Here is a 12,842-nt window from a genome sequence, read left to right on the forward strand (position 1 = left end):
CAATTCTTTCCCAGCTGGTGGGACGTCTATGTCTTGTCAGCTGGCACAGGGGCTTATCACGAGCCCGATCTGGGGAGACCTTCGTCTCCCAGTGCTAGGCCAGCGGAGGACTCACTCACCCTTTGGATCAGATCGATGGAATGGTGGTAAGCAGCGCATAGATCTATCGAACTAGATCGCAGAGGCAGGGTGTGGAAGTAGCGGGCGCACCTGCATTTGGCACAGGATGAACGATCTTCTGGGTGGTGATGGTGGCGCCGATTTGGAGGCAGGGCAGCAGCGCCAGCCGGAGCATGGGAGTGACAAGCTGCTGGGCCGCTTCTTCGACGAGGTGGGGAAGATCAAGAGCGACATGGAGAGGCTCAAGATGCTGCTGGGCAAGCTACAGGCCGCGCACGAGGAGAGCAAGACGATCCACAAGGCCAAGGCGATGAAAGCTCTCCGGCAGCGCATGGACAAGGACATTGAGGAGGTTCTCGTCAAGGCCAAGCTCATCAAAGACGAGATCCAGAAGCTGGATAGATCCAACATTGCCAGCCGCCAAGTTGGCGGATGCGAGGAAGGGACGCCCACGGACAGGACGAGAACGGTGATCACGGCTAACCTCAAGAAGAACCTCCAGGACGTGATGGCCGAGTTCCAGAAGCTGCGGCACAAGATCACGGGGGAGTACAGAGACACGCTCATCCGGCGCTTCTTCACCGTGACGGGGAAGAAGCCCGACGACGAGACGGTGGACTACATCCTCGAGACTGGAGAGAGCGAGAGCTTCTTGCAGCGGGCGATCCAGGACCAGGGGCGAGGCCAGATTGTGGAGACGATACGAGAGATCCAGGAGAGGCACGACGCGGTGAAGACGATGGAGAAGAACTTGCTGGAGCTCCAGCAGATCTTCCTCGACATCTCGGTGCTGGTGGAGTCGCAGGGAGAGCAGCTAAACAGCATCGAGCACCAAGTCCACCGCGCGGCAGCGTACGTGGAGCAAGGGGCGGGGAGCCTCCGCGGCGCCAGGAAGATCCAGAGGAGCAGCCGCAAGTGTATGTGCATTGCCATCGTTTTGCTCCTCGTTGTCATCCTCGTCGTCGCAGCTCCGGTCATCTTTAAGCTCAAGAAGAATTGATCTATCACACCAAGATTGCTTGCTTGGTTTCACTCCATGAATATTACAACTATCTGGCTGTGTTCATCCTTTTGAGAGCGACATAAGCCAGGATCCTGTAGCCGACGACCATGAGGAGCAGAGCAAACACGTCCTCCATTGGACCGGCCTCGTTCAGGTCCACGTCAGCCATTACTCGCGCCGAGGCAATGCTTTTGCAACCCGTTGCGCTGAGGCAGTCGTAGACCTGGGAGCGACTATACTGCACCTTGATCAACAGCCTAAAGGCGTAAAAAGTGTAGGAAACGTACTTGATCCACTTCACAAATGATGCCAGGCCCTGCTTGGATCATCACGCAACGTTATATCGTGAAAGAGGTTAAAACTTTCAAGGCTTACGTGAGTGAAAAATCCACCCGTGAGCATGAAAATGAGGAGAAGGATTGATGCCAGAGTTGTTGCATGCTTTGTGTCCATCATCGCGGCACCGATGAACAGACCAAGCCCCTGCAAGGACATATAAGATCAATCGCTGTGCTCTTCCAAGTGCGTCAAGTTTTCTCACCTCAGCGGCAATGACAATGAGGAAGAGGCTGAGGAGTGTAAGCAGGAAAGCCCCCACGGTGAGTTTCAAATGCGCCATGAAGTATGTGATGAGCAAGAAGACCAGCGGCAACACCAGGTTGAGCGGAAGATCACCGAGTGTTCTACTCATGAAATAGGAACTCAGCCTGTACATGTCAGACGCTCTTTCCTTCGCGATCATGGCTCGTTCTTGAGGGAATGTGTAGATGGCCACGAAAATGGGGAAGTAGGCCCAATAAATGGAGATAAAGAAGATCAGCCCAACCTGATGGGTTCATCTCCATGAGTTACTTAGTGCATGATAGATTGAATTGCTCACCTGGTCTTGTAAGTGTTTTTCCGAGTCGGCGCTTGAGTGCCACCACACGAGGCCGGCTACGACCGCCGAGACAAGAACTTGAAACACCCTCAACCAGCTCAGGTACTCGTGCCGCCTCTCTTTGAATCCGCGGCTCATAAGCACCAAAAACTGCTGCCACCACCCGATGCTCCACTCGCGCCTTGGCGGGAGGATCACGTCCTTTGCATGGGGCGGAGAATCAACACTGCTGTCCCTAAATGCTACCTCGGAGCTGAAGCACTCCACCAGATACTGCAAAGCACAGACCCCCGTGACTTACAAGATCAATGGAAACTCTAATGTGGAAAACTTACTTCTTGCACTGCAAGCTCGGGAGGCTTTCCTACTTTGCTATCACCTTTGCTTTGTATAAGCTTAATCTCTAGCTCTGGGGGGATGGACGTGTCACTGATGTTACCATTGGCGAGATCTAACAGGAAGTCCGCTGGATTCATAAGCAGCGATGCGTTGAGGCCGATGGAGCTGAAGTACGGCAGAGCATCCTGCCCTCTTCCGAAGAAGATAGCGTGGCCATTTGAGAGGAGGAGGAGATTATCAAACATATGGTAAAGCCGGCTAGAGGGCTGATGAATTGTTGTGATGACTGTTCGTCCAGCCTGACAATTGGTGGTTAGACTTTTCCTCAATGAATGAAGGGATCAATTCTACAATACCTGAGCAAGCCCATGTAACAATTGCAGGATCCTTAAAGCAGTTGTAGAGTCGAGGCCAGAAGTTGGCTCATCCAGAAAGATTATGGATGGATCAATCAGAATCTCCTGCCCGATGCAAACCCGTTTTCTTTCACCGCCTGATACACCACGCTCGAAAGGCCCTCCAATTATCGTGTCCTTGCACCTGCATTGCAAATTGCCAGTTAGCAAGGGTTAGCGAGAGAGGGAGAGTAGAACTCTCGCGAGCTAAGATCTTTCTTACTTATCAAGGCCCAGCTCTAGGATGATACTGTCTGCCCGCTGAATCTTTTCTTGCCTCGAGAGTTTCTTGGGCAGCCTGAGCAAAGCTGCATAGCGGAGCGTTTCTTTCACTGTCAAGTGCATGAACAGCACGTCATCCTGTGTCACGAAACCCATTCTGCCCCAAATCAAATGCTTGGTGTTTTCAAACCATAGGCATTACTTTCACTACCTATGGAAAAGAAAATCTAGAGCCTAGGCTTTTGAAAGTTTAGTACCTTCGCTTGAGTGCCTTGGTGTAGCCCATGTCATTGTAGGTGATCGATCCAGAATGTAAATTTGTTTGCGATCTTCCAGCTAAAAGACTGAGCAGTGTGGTTTTACCACTCCCGGAAGGACCCATCATCGCTAGAATCTGACCGGGTCCAACAGCGCCAGATACTCCATGAAGGATTTCCTTTCCAACAATATTGGAGGAACCACGGCACAAGGTTGAAGTCTTGAATCGGATGTTGCATCGAACATCCACAAACTGTGCGAGAGGATCCAACGATTCAATGATCAGATGAGAACAACACGAAATAGACTACCTTCAAATAGATTGGAATCACAACGCTCTTGATGTCCACGGAACAGTGTTGGGGAGCTACTTCCACTTCACACATACATGCAGGATCCTTTGTCTTGATCTTGATCTCACCCAATGAGATTTCTTGATGATCCACACATGATTGCCTGGGAGGAAGAGCCATGCCAATTGTAATGTATCTCCAGAGCTAACTGGAGACATGCACAAGAGCCCTAATTCGGTTTGCAAAGGCAAATATAAACACTGACGGTTGGCCGTCAAATTTCCGCCGCTCAAAAATGAAATCGAACACCTGTACCCGCCTTTCGTTATCAACGGCCACTCACAAATATTCCAAATTCCAAACTTAGTGGTCGATGGAGGCAATCTAAGATCGATCGCCCAAAAACAGCAGATACTTTCCAGATTCTACATATTTCTTTTGTGCTCCCAGCAGCCGCACTCACATGCCGCCCTTCCCGCAAAATCTCCTTTAGATCATGAAAGTTCCAGAGCTTCTTCCAGATGTTGCTCTTGTGATGGTCTCTTTTAATCATTCTAGAGCAATCATGCTTCCAAGTCCATGAAATGGCCATCCCATATGCCTTTATTGGGAATCTTGTTCCGTGTGGCATCCTCCAAGCATATTCAGACACCAGGTATCTACCATATGCCCAAGGATGGCATGGAGATTTGGATATGCCCACAAAGGTCATATTGATGATTTACATCAGGCAAGGAGGCAAGAGGGAGAAACAATGAGAAAAAAAACTCATCTCATCTCATCTAACAACGTCGCCTGCGCAATCACCTGGTTGATCACGCCATCCACAATCTCTCTTCTCAGCTCTCCAAAGAGTGCCGCAACTTCCTCATGCAGCAGCTGGAGTGACTCGTCACCACATCCGGCAGCCCGGTAAAGAACGCCCATCTTCGACAGCGTCTCGAAGTTCCCGGGAGCAGTCTCGTGCAGGATTCTCAAGTAGTCGCCAGCGCTTGGAAGCTCCGGATGCTTGAGCACGCAGACCGCAGAGTAACGCTCCACCTGTGCCGCACGGATGCAATCCTTCTCCTCGTCGCTGAAACCCCTCGCAGTCATCCTCTTCTCCAAGTCCAAAACTTCGTCGAGGGTCTTCTGCGCGTCACCTCGACGACGATCATAGAACTTAAAGCTGGCGACAAGATCCTTGTTCGTCCTCTCCAAGACGCACCGCTTGCAAGAGCACTCAAAGTCGAGGCGCTTGCACTTCACCTCCCGCGCCGGCAACGGAGCCAAGAGCAGTGGTTCCATGCTCCCAGTCGCCTCGAGATAAGATAGCAGAACCTCGTCACCGGCACTCATGTTCCTGGCAGCCCGGATGAACATCACGCGTCCGAAGCACACCTTGGAGGCATTGGGAGTGCACGAGTGATTGAAAAAGCCGCTCGAGGCCCAGACTCCGGCGATCCAGGCATCTCCGGCCTGGGTGGTGAAGCCGCACCGGTGGCCAACTCGTCTCACTCGCTCGATATCCACCTCCTCAACTTTCGATCCCGGCGGTACCACAACTCTTCCAATGTTGCACTTGAAGCGATCCAAGTCCGGTACCGTCGTCATCTTGCTCGCGTCCGCCATCGCATAGATGTGGTACCGTGGCCTGCTGGAAGTGCTGCAAGATCGTATCAGCTCCACGTACAAATCCCTGTCCGCGTTCTCGATCCTCGGAGTCTTCACGTACGCAGTCGGGTTGCAAACGATGAGCAGCTCCCCCCGCCTTACGTCCCGAGTGAGATACACACCTCTTCCTCGACCGTCCGGAGTCATCCTCAGCTCCAGAGGTCCGAAGTAGTCACTACACTCGGGTTCCACCTTCCGGCCCAGCACGAAGTCCGTGATATCGTACTCACCGTCCCGGCTCTCCCGCAAGTAAGTCCTGGATCTCTCCAAGTCGATCGAGACGTCAGGCGGAGCGTCCGGCAGCGCCACAGCCGACCGGAAGCACGGAAGTGCGAGCTCGTGCTCCTGGAGCGCGGTCAGGCTCTTGCCTTTGCACCACAGGCTCCGTGCATGGTGGCTATCGGACGCCCCCGGGATCTTGGTGGCGGTCTCGGCGTCCACAAAGGCCTCCTCGTACCGTCGCAGCCGGAGCCTCGCCTCGGCTCTCCTGGAGAAGACTTGCTTCTCCAAGACACCGTAAGTTGGAGCTCCGCTCTTGGCTCTCATGTCCAGCAGCTCGGTGTAGTACAGCTCGGCCAGCACGTAGCTCCCTCGACTGAGCAACGCGTTGGCTTCCTTGAGGAGCCTCCCGAGCGGCTTGGCGCTGGCGGCTCTCGCGAGTCCCAGGAACTCCACGGATGCGGGGCTGGAGACTTGCAGCGCGGACGAGAAGCACAGCGGCTCTTTGATGGCAACTCTGGCATTTGGCGGAAACAAGAGCTCGCCATCTTCCTGCCTCGAGGTGGAGGCGACGGCATTGAAGACGTGCAGCAGCGCACAGCCGCGGTCGTTTCCACCGTCCTCCTCCTGCTCCACGAGGCACAGCACCGCATTGGCGGCCGGGAGAGCTGCGGAGGTGCATATCTTAGCATACACTACGCGACCGTGATAGCAAACCTCGCGGCTGAGGCACCGGGTTCCAACGCAGGCGTCCACCATGTCCAGCTTCCTCAGCCCTGGCAGCGGCGCCGATGAGAGCTTGCATCCATCGCTCATCGCCGTGCCGGTGGCATTGGGCACGGCGGCCTTGAACGCGCGCAGCAGCACCTCCTTATCCATTGCACCCAAGCTCTAGGGTTTATGCCACGTCACACGAAAGCATATTCCCAGGATTTTACCTACATTCTTTTCTCAAGGGGTGAATCTCCATCCGCGACCAACGGTCGCAACGGCTACCACGTGTTGTTTGTCTGTTGGCCACAGCAACTAAAGCGTAAGCGTTAATGTGGGTTTTTAGCGCATATTCTGTCGCATTCACACACGCAACACTTGAGCTCCTGCCAAGGGAAAAAGGGAGGGACGCAAACGCCCAACGAGCTCCAGTTTTTTTAGGTTTGCGCGTTGCCAAGATCGATCCGGCTGCGCCGACGGAGGTGTAAATGGCGCCGATCTGGTCGGCGGCGCTGCCACTGCTGCTTCTTCTTCGTCACACCATAGGTAGGCGCGCGCCGGTGATTCTTTGTTCCTTGATCTCTTCCATAGTTCCGGGGCATAGCATTCCTGCTGCATTCTCATCTTGTTCCAGACTGGTCTCTAACGCCTCCAGGAGAGAGCAGGATATCACGGTGTGGCACTCGATCCGGATCAAGTGGTAGCAGCGCACCGCCGACCTTGGCTGCTTGAGGAAATCGACCAGGGCCACCATCCTCCGGGTGTAGGACATCACCCTCCTGGGGTGGGGCATCATCCTCCGGGCGTTGGACACCATCCTCCCGGTGTTGGACACCATCCTCCCGGCGTTGGACATCATCCTCCTGGTGTCGGTCACCATCTCCCCAAGCGTAAGTCTGATTAGCTTCTCTTGGCAGCAATGTAGATCCACTCATGCGTGAATTCATGCTCTACAGCCTCGTCGCTAGCTCGGGCATTTGTGGCATTGCAAGCCTGGAAGCGCATGATCTTTCGCGACCCGCTAAACATTACCGGGAGCTGGGTGGGCAGCGAAGTATGTAACTACAGAGGTGTCTTTTGCGGGCCTTCTCTCCACGACCCTACACTCCGCGTTGTGAGTGGGATGTACGTGTACATGTAGACCATGCTTGCGCGGTATTTCACTGACCTTTTGATGCGTTGCTTGTTATTCCAGTGATCTGAATCACGCCAATCTTGGTGGTCAACTCCCCAGTGAACTGGGACTTCTGACCGAGCTCGGTATCTTGTGAGTGTGGTAAATTCATCCACCGTCCAAGAGTTCTTGCTTATCTTTTTCTTTTCCTTGTCCAGTCATGTGAACAGCAACGAATTTACAGGGGGGCTACCCGAAAGTCTGAAAAATCTCGTTCTCCTTGGAGAACTGTAAGCATTTGCGGTTTAGCTGTTGGTCTTGACGTTAATATTTTTACAGGGACGTAAGTAACAACAAGCTGTCTGGAGTATTTCCTGCTGTTACTCTGCAATTGCCAAGTCTTATATATCTGTAAGTTGACACTTTTTCTTCGATATGATATGTAAGTTTGGTACTTTTGCAGGGATATAAGATTCAACCGGTTTTATGGAAGCATACCCGCAGAAATCTTTGATAAGAAGCTGGATGCACTGTAAGTTACTATACTGCAATTATCTGAGACAGGACTTGACGTTTGCTGTCTTCAGCTTTGTCAACAACAATAACTTCGGAAATCCTATCCCGGCCAATTTCGGAAACTCTCCAGTTTCTGTTGTGTACGTGTCCTGTTGCACATTTTTTATGCTAAAACAATTTGTTCTGTTGCTGTCATGCTGTAGGGTCCTCGCCAATAACCAGTTCACTGGAGATATTCCGAATAGCTTAGGAAGCATGTCGAGGACATTAAATGAAATGTGAGTGACGACGAAATGTCGACCATACTGCGCCTGATCCTTGGAGTTCTATTGCAGAGTATTTCTCAACAACAGTCTCGCGGGTGCCCTACCATCAGAAATCGGACTTTTGAATCAAGTATCTGTATTGTAAGATGTTTGTTTTTTGTTTCGAAGTTTCTAATACCTGCTCCTGTGTGAAGTGACGTGGGCTTCAACAAACTAAGTAGCAGTTTGCCCGACAGCATCGCGAACATGGTTGAGCTGGTTGAATTCAACGTCGGAAACAATCTCCTCTCCGGAATTCTGACTGACAATGTCTGCAACTTGCCGAAGATAAGAAATCTGTGAGTTTCGCTAAACGGTCTTGTATGTATGTTAGTAAACCTTTTGTGTGTGCAGGACCTTGTCTAACAACTACTTCATTGGGGAGAGTCCCTCGTGCGCGTCTCTATCAAGACGAGGGTATGCATCGCACTCGTTCATGTTGTTTTTTGCGTGACGCAATTTGTTTTTGCAGTGTGACGGTAAGTACGAGTGGGAACTGTTTCTCAAGTCAGAGTGGCCAGAAGTCAGGCAAAGAATGCAGAGATTTCTACGGTAAGCTCGTTAGGAAGTTATGCGGATTGTGCTAACTCTTGTTTTTCTTCTTCTTCTTCGCTCTCAGCTCCACCTCCACCTTCAGCACCAGCTGCTCCACCGGTGGGAACACCCCCACTATCTCCGACACCTCTCCCTCCTAGCCCGATATTTTTTCCACCTCCAACTCCACTGGCACCATTCGGCTCTCCACCTCCACCGTCACCAATCGGCTCTCCTCCACTATCTCCGACACCTCTCCCTCCTAGTCCGATTTTATTTCCACCTCCACCTCCACCGTCACCAACCGTTTCTCCTCCTCCAGCATCCTGTCCATCGGGATATAGCAGGGGTCAAAATTCGGGACATTGCTTCCAGCTTGTGAAGCAGCATGCAACCTGGAGCAATGCCGAGAAATATTGCGCACAACATGGGGGTCACTTGGCAGCAGTGACGGATTTTAACGAACTCAAGGACATCGGCGACTTTTGCAGCCAGGCTCCCCCGAATCAAGGTAAGCACGTAGACTGTCTCGTTCGATATTTCTAACAGGAATTATCCTCTTGCAGCATTGGTGGATCCTTATAGTCCTAAAGGTCAAGGATGTTATCTGGGAGGCCAGAAAGCGAACGCCTCCTGGATCTGGCCGAGTTCTCCATGCATCAACTTCAACAGCAGTTACTGGAACTTCTTGGAGCCGAATAACTTGTATGGAAACGAAAACTGCACGTCCATAAAGTATGAGCCCCCAATCTTGCGAGCCTCGGCTTCTTCACTAGCATACATGCTCAACGATCTATTCTGCGAACACGAGCTTCCGTTCGTATGCGCACCAACAAGATGCTGAGCCCGAGACTAAAAAGTTACGTTTTATATAAAATACAGCCCGGCCAAGTCCTCCCAGGTAAACAGAAAGAACACAATCGAAGCGTTTTAACTGCTTTCATCTTTTGCAGCATTGGCAGCAACATCACCAGCAGCAGCAGTAGCACGCAGCGCTTTTCTCAAGCCGAGCACTATAAACAGATTCGTGACTGTAAGGAAGGATTCGGCACCGCCGTGAAGCCAATCAACGTTCGAGAGAGATGTGCCGTAGTGAACTTTGGCTGCATAGCAACACACAGAGTTCGTCATCAAATCGTGGATATAAGGCTTTCGCATTTGCGAGCGTACCATAGATGCCAGCAGGAACTGTGGTAGCACAGAAGCGGTTCCAAAGACGTACATATGTTGCAAGTTAGTTAGATCCACAACCAAAACAAGACGAGAAGACTTACTTGTAGCTGCGACGAATGCGAGTAGAAAGTAGAAGCCAAAGAGGGTGAGCTGGGGCGCAGTCTTGGACTTGGTAAGGTGATAGAGGAAGCCGAGATACGGGAAGAGCGATGCAGCAAACAGCTGAGACGCCAGGCTCTGTGAATTGACGCCACCGGGAGACCAAGGATCCACCACAGTCGCAGCAGTAGCAGCGACACTAGAGGCCGCGAGCTCCACCAATTCAGTAGCACCTGTTGCTGCTGTCAATCTTCCGGGCCTGCGATTGCGAAGACGGCCATTGGGATGCAAACCCGTTGTCGCTGGAGGAGGAGCTCCCGTGAATGCTATCACCACCATCGTCCTAAACCAGATAGGTAAGTAGAGACTGACTGTCTCCCCTCTACACCACTTCCAAAGAATGACCGCCCTTGTGCTCCGGTCTCGGCATTGCTTCCAGGGCCAAGGATTTCTTCACGTCCATATCCGACATGCTCTTTTGCCTGCGCTGCACGTCCAGGCCACAGCTGGTCTTGGACGCCGGAACCTCCTTGAACTGAAACTCGGACGATCCAAAACTCTGGCGCTTGTCACCTCGGTCGTCGCACATTGCGAGCTCTTCGAGTGATGGCCGGCCACAGAAGCGCATACCGGGCTTCTGCTTGTATCTGTCTCTCAGCTCTAGCACTGCCTGCTCGTGCTGTCTCCGGAGTTGCCTCAGCTCCTGCTCTTGCTTGTGTGCCAGCACCGCCATCTCCCACTCAAGTGGATCGTCAATCCCAGCACTAGAGCCTTCTTCCTCGCATGATGACCCCTCCTCTGGAACAGCACCGGCATGCTCGGGTCTCTTGTCTGGAACTGGCGTCGAATGGAAGTCCCACAACTTTGCTGTTTCCTGATTCTCTCTCGGAGTCGCGTGAGATCTCATTGGCAACGACTGATACGTAAACTCCTCGAATCGTCCGTGCATTGTTCCCTCCAAGTTCTGTGGTGAAAGGCTCTCGACTTCGGAGTTTCTGGAAGATACTGTCTCGCAAGTGTCGATATCGTCGGTATCGTGAAGGATGGTGTCTTCTCTGTGTTCTTCAAACGAAGCCCCGGGTCTCCAGTGAGGGACCAGCAGCACTATCTCCGCATCGATCATATCAGCGATGGTCGTGACATCCTGGTCGGAGAGGTCTAGCTCGGCTACCATTTCACTTGCCACGCATAGTGCAGTGTCAGCTTCTACGTCGAAGGGGAAATGAATGTTTCGAATGCAGCCTGCGATGGAAAGATTAAAGAAGCCACTTTGAGCAGAGAAGCATACCTTCCTGGTCCGCAATCCGGAGTTTTAAAAAGATTGTGTCGTCGTTTCTTCGCCTGACTCTTACTCTGAAGTCTCTGCTGCGCCGTGTCAACTCGTGGTGATTGTGATGTGCACCTCTAGGTGCCAGGTCATAAGCCATAGCTCCAGCGTGAATAGTGGACAGCGAGTCGTCGCCATTCTCTTCGAGAATTACTTCCAGCTCGTCCATGCTGTTGTGAGGCTCGTGAACGACCCCCCTTTCCGCTGTATGGCACTGAAGAAATGGATCCATGAGCAGCTCTCTTGCTGGAAGCCTCCTACATGCTTTGGCTAGGCACTGCTCCACAAAAGCCCGCATTTGAGGATCCTGAACTTTGTTCAGCGCAGCGGGCTTCTTTCCCTGTCACAAGGAGTCACCAGGGAATTAGTAACCGGTCGGGAAACTCTAAGATTGAGCTCACCGATGTAACCTTCTTGTAGATTTGGGCCGCATTCATGCACTCGCTGTAAGGATACTCGAAGGTGACCATCTCCAGGAGGCACATACCAAACGAGTAGATGTCGACAAGTTCATTGTAATCCTCCTCGTACAGCTCAGGAGCCATGAACTCCGGCGTTCCTACACAGTGCATGCTCTGTGAATATCTCAGAATTCCAGCAACCTCTTCTTGTGCTGCTTGAGCTTACCAATCACGCTATGAGCACCGTGTGCTTGCCGCAAAATCCCAGCAAGTCCAAGGTCTCCAATCTTCACTTCGCCGTGGTTTCCATTCACAAAGATGTTGTCACACTTGAGGTCGCGGTGTATGATCGGTGGATCATGGCTGTGCAGATAGAGAAGCCCCCGCAGAATCTGCCTTGCCCAGTGCTTGACAGCCTTCAAATCAACATGCTTGTGTTTCCTACGGTACCTGCTCTGAGAGAAAGAAAAATTGATCAAGCATCACACTTGTTTTGAGCACAGAGAAGAAACAAAACTTACTGCCTCAAGTTCCCCGACGTGAATATCTCGGTGATGAAATTCACGTTGTTGTTCTTGGTATCCACCCACGAGTTGTAAAACTTGATGATGTTCTTGTGCTTGAGCGATTTGAGCAAGTGTACCTCCGAGTATAGGCGCTCCAAATCCTCGGGACTCCTGAGCACATCGTGGAGCTTCACTTGATTCCAGGCAACTTCGATCCCATCGATCTCATCGAAAGCCTTGTATCTGTCACGATTGACAAGTTAAAGCCAAGGAAGCGCAAGAGAAGACAACTTACACAGTCTTGAAAGCCCCTTTGCCGAGTAGCTCCTTGTACTGCGCGGGCATGAAGCGTTAGATTACTCTTTTATCATCATCGCATCGCTAAAGCAAGCACATACCCGGCCATAGCGACCAGTTGGATCGACTTCCACGAATTCTGCCTCATCCTCACTGCCTAGATCCAGCTGAGAGCTCATTCTAGAAGCAAGAAATCTGGATCTCGATCGATTCTCACACTGATGGAGCTGCGCCTCCGCCTGGCAGCCGTCGCCGGTGCGCATTGGATGGATCCGTGGAGCTAGAAGATCACGCTACCCTCCATTGCCCGACTACTTAGGTCGAGGAGCTAGCTAGGTTTACCCACCCAACACACACCCAACCCACACACACTCTCCACACATCACACACGCACGAGTTACTCCTAATTAAAATTCTATTAACACATAAATGGTTTAAACGCCGTGGATCTGGGTTAAGCTTGAAAAGCATCTTTCC

At 51.9% G+C, this 12,842-nt stretch overlaps 6 protein-coding genes across 7 annotated transcripts; 2 read left to right on the forward strand and 4 right to left on the reverse strand.

Moving 5' to 3' along the window:
- The first annotated feature begins 44 nt into the window (after window positions 1-44).
- On the forward strand, window positions 45-1,184 carry LOC9644456 (syntaxin-132). Its single transcript, XM_002991764.2, has one exon. It carries the CDS (start codon window positions 227-229, stop codon window positions 1,118-1,120), a length of 894 nt encoding a protein of 297 aa, XP_002991810.2. The 5' UTR covers window positions 45-226; the 3' UTR covers window positions 1,121-1,184.
- Window positions 1,145-3,480, reverse strand: LOC9644129 (ABC transporter G family member 22). The gene is made up of 8 exons (XM_002991793.2): window positions 3,217-3,480; window positions 2,961-3,116; window positions 2,699-2,882; window positions 2,339-2,641; window positions 2,004-2,276; window positions 1,665-1,949; window positions 1,499-1,606; window positions 1,145-1,439 (listed from the first exon to the last, which is right to left on the reverse strand). The coding sequence occupies exons 1-8, from the start codon at window positions 3,342-3,344 to the stop codon at window positions 1,170-1,172; spliced, it is 1,707 nt and encodes a 568-aa protein (XP_002991839.2). The 5' UTR covers window positions 3,345-3,480; the 3' UTR covers window positions 1,145-1,169.
- Window positions 3,481-4,086: 606 nt separating this feature from the next.
- Window positions 4,087-6,278, reverse strand: LOC9644457. 2 transcript variants are annotated; one of them, XM_024665617.1, is made up of 2 exons: window positions 6,100-6,278; window positions 4,087-6,050 (listed from the first exon to the last, which is right to left on the reverse strand). In XM_024665617.1, the coding sequence occupies exons 1-2, from the start codon at window positions 6,185-6,187 to the stop codon at window positions 4,279-4,281; spliced, it is 1,860 nt and encodes a 619-aa protein (XP_024521385.1). In that variant the 5' UTR covers window positions 6,188-6,278; the 3' UTR covers window positions 4,087-4,278. The 2 variants fall into 2 exon arrangements, with proteins under 2 accessions (XP_024521385.1, XP_002991840.1); XM_002991794.2 differs by having other exon boundaries at window positions 4,087-6,278.
- A 170-nt stretch (window positions 6,279-6,448) lies between these two features.
- Window positions 6,449-9,412, forward strand: LOC9644458 (leucine-rich repeat extensin-like protein 6). The gene is made up of 15 exons (XM_002991765.2): window positions 6,449-6,639; window positions 6,759-6,983; window positions 7,050-7,218; window positions 7,289-7,360; window positions 7,426-7,497; window positions 7,547-7,618; window positions 7,671-7,739; window positions 7,795-7,863; window positions 7,927-8,001; window positions 8,059-8,130; window positions 8,184-8,327; window positions 8,383-8,445; window positions 8,501-8,580; window positions 8,648-9,073; window positions 9,129-9,412. Exons 1-15 carry the CDS (start codon window positions 6,582-6,584, stop codon window positions 9,404-9,406), a joined length of 1,944 nt encoding a protein of 647 aa, XP_002991811.2. The 5' UTR covers window positions 6,449-6,581; the 3' UTR covers window positions 9,407-9,412.
- On the reverse strand, window positions 9,404-12,721 carry LOC9644130 (probable serine/threonine-protein kinase WNK3). The gene is made up of 9 exons (XM_024665616.1): window positions 12,467-12,721; window positions 12,364-12,401; window positions 12,084-12,311; window positions 11,789-12,012; window positions 11,563-11,720; window positions 11,123-11,501; window positions 9,837-11,076; window positions 9,733-9,750; window positions 9,404-9,665 (listed from the first exon to the last, which is right to left on the reverse strand). The coding sequence occupies exons 1-7, from the start codon at window positions 12,626-12,628 to the stop codon at window positions 10,217-10,219; spliced, it is 2,049 nt and encodes a 682-aa protein (XP_024521384.1). The 5' UTR covers window positions 12,629-12,721; the 3' UTR covers window positions 9,404-9,665; window positions 9,733-9,750; window positions 9,837-10,216.
- LOC112342945 lies at window positions 9,413-10,201 on the reverse strand. Its single transcript, XM_024665621.1, has one exon. It carries the CDS (start codon window positions 10,171-10,173, stop codon window positions 9,493-9,495), a length of 681 nt encoding a protein of 226 aa, XP_024521389.1. The 5' UTR covers window positions 10,174-10,201; the 3' UTR covers window positions 9,413-9,492.
- Window positions 12,722-12,842: the final 121 nt, after the last annotated feature.

This window comes from Selaginella moellendorffii, unplaced genomic scaffold (genome assembly GCF_000143415.4).
Source record: "Selaginella moellendorffii unplaced genomic scaffold, v1.0 SELMOscaffold_124, whole genome shotgun sequence".
NCBI classification, from domain to species: Eukaryota; Viridiplantae; Streptophyta; class Lycopodiopsida; order Selaginellales; family Selaginellaceae; genus Selaginella; species Selaginella moellendorffii.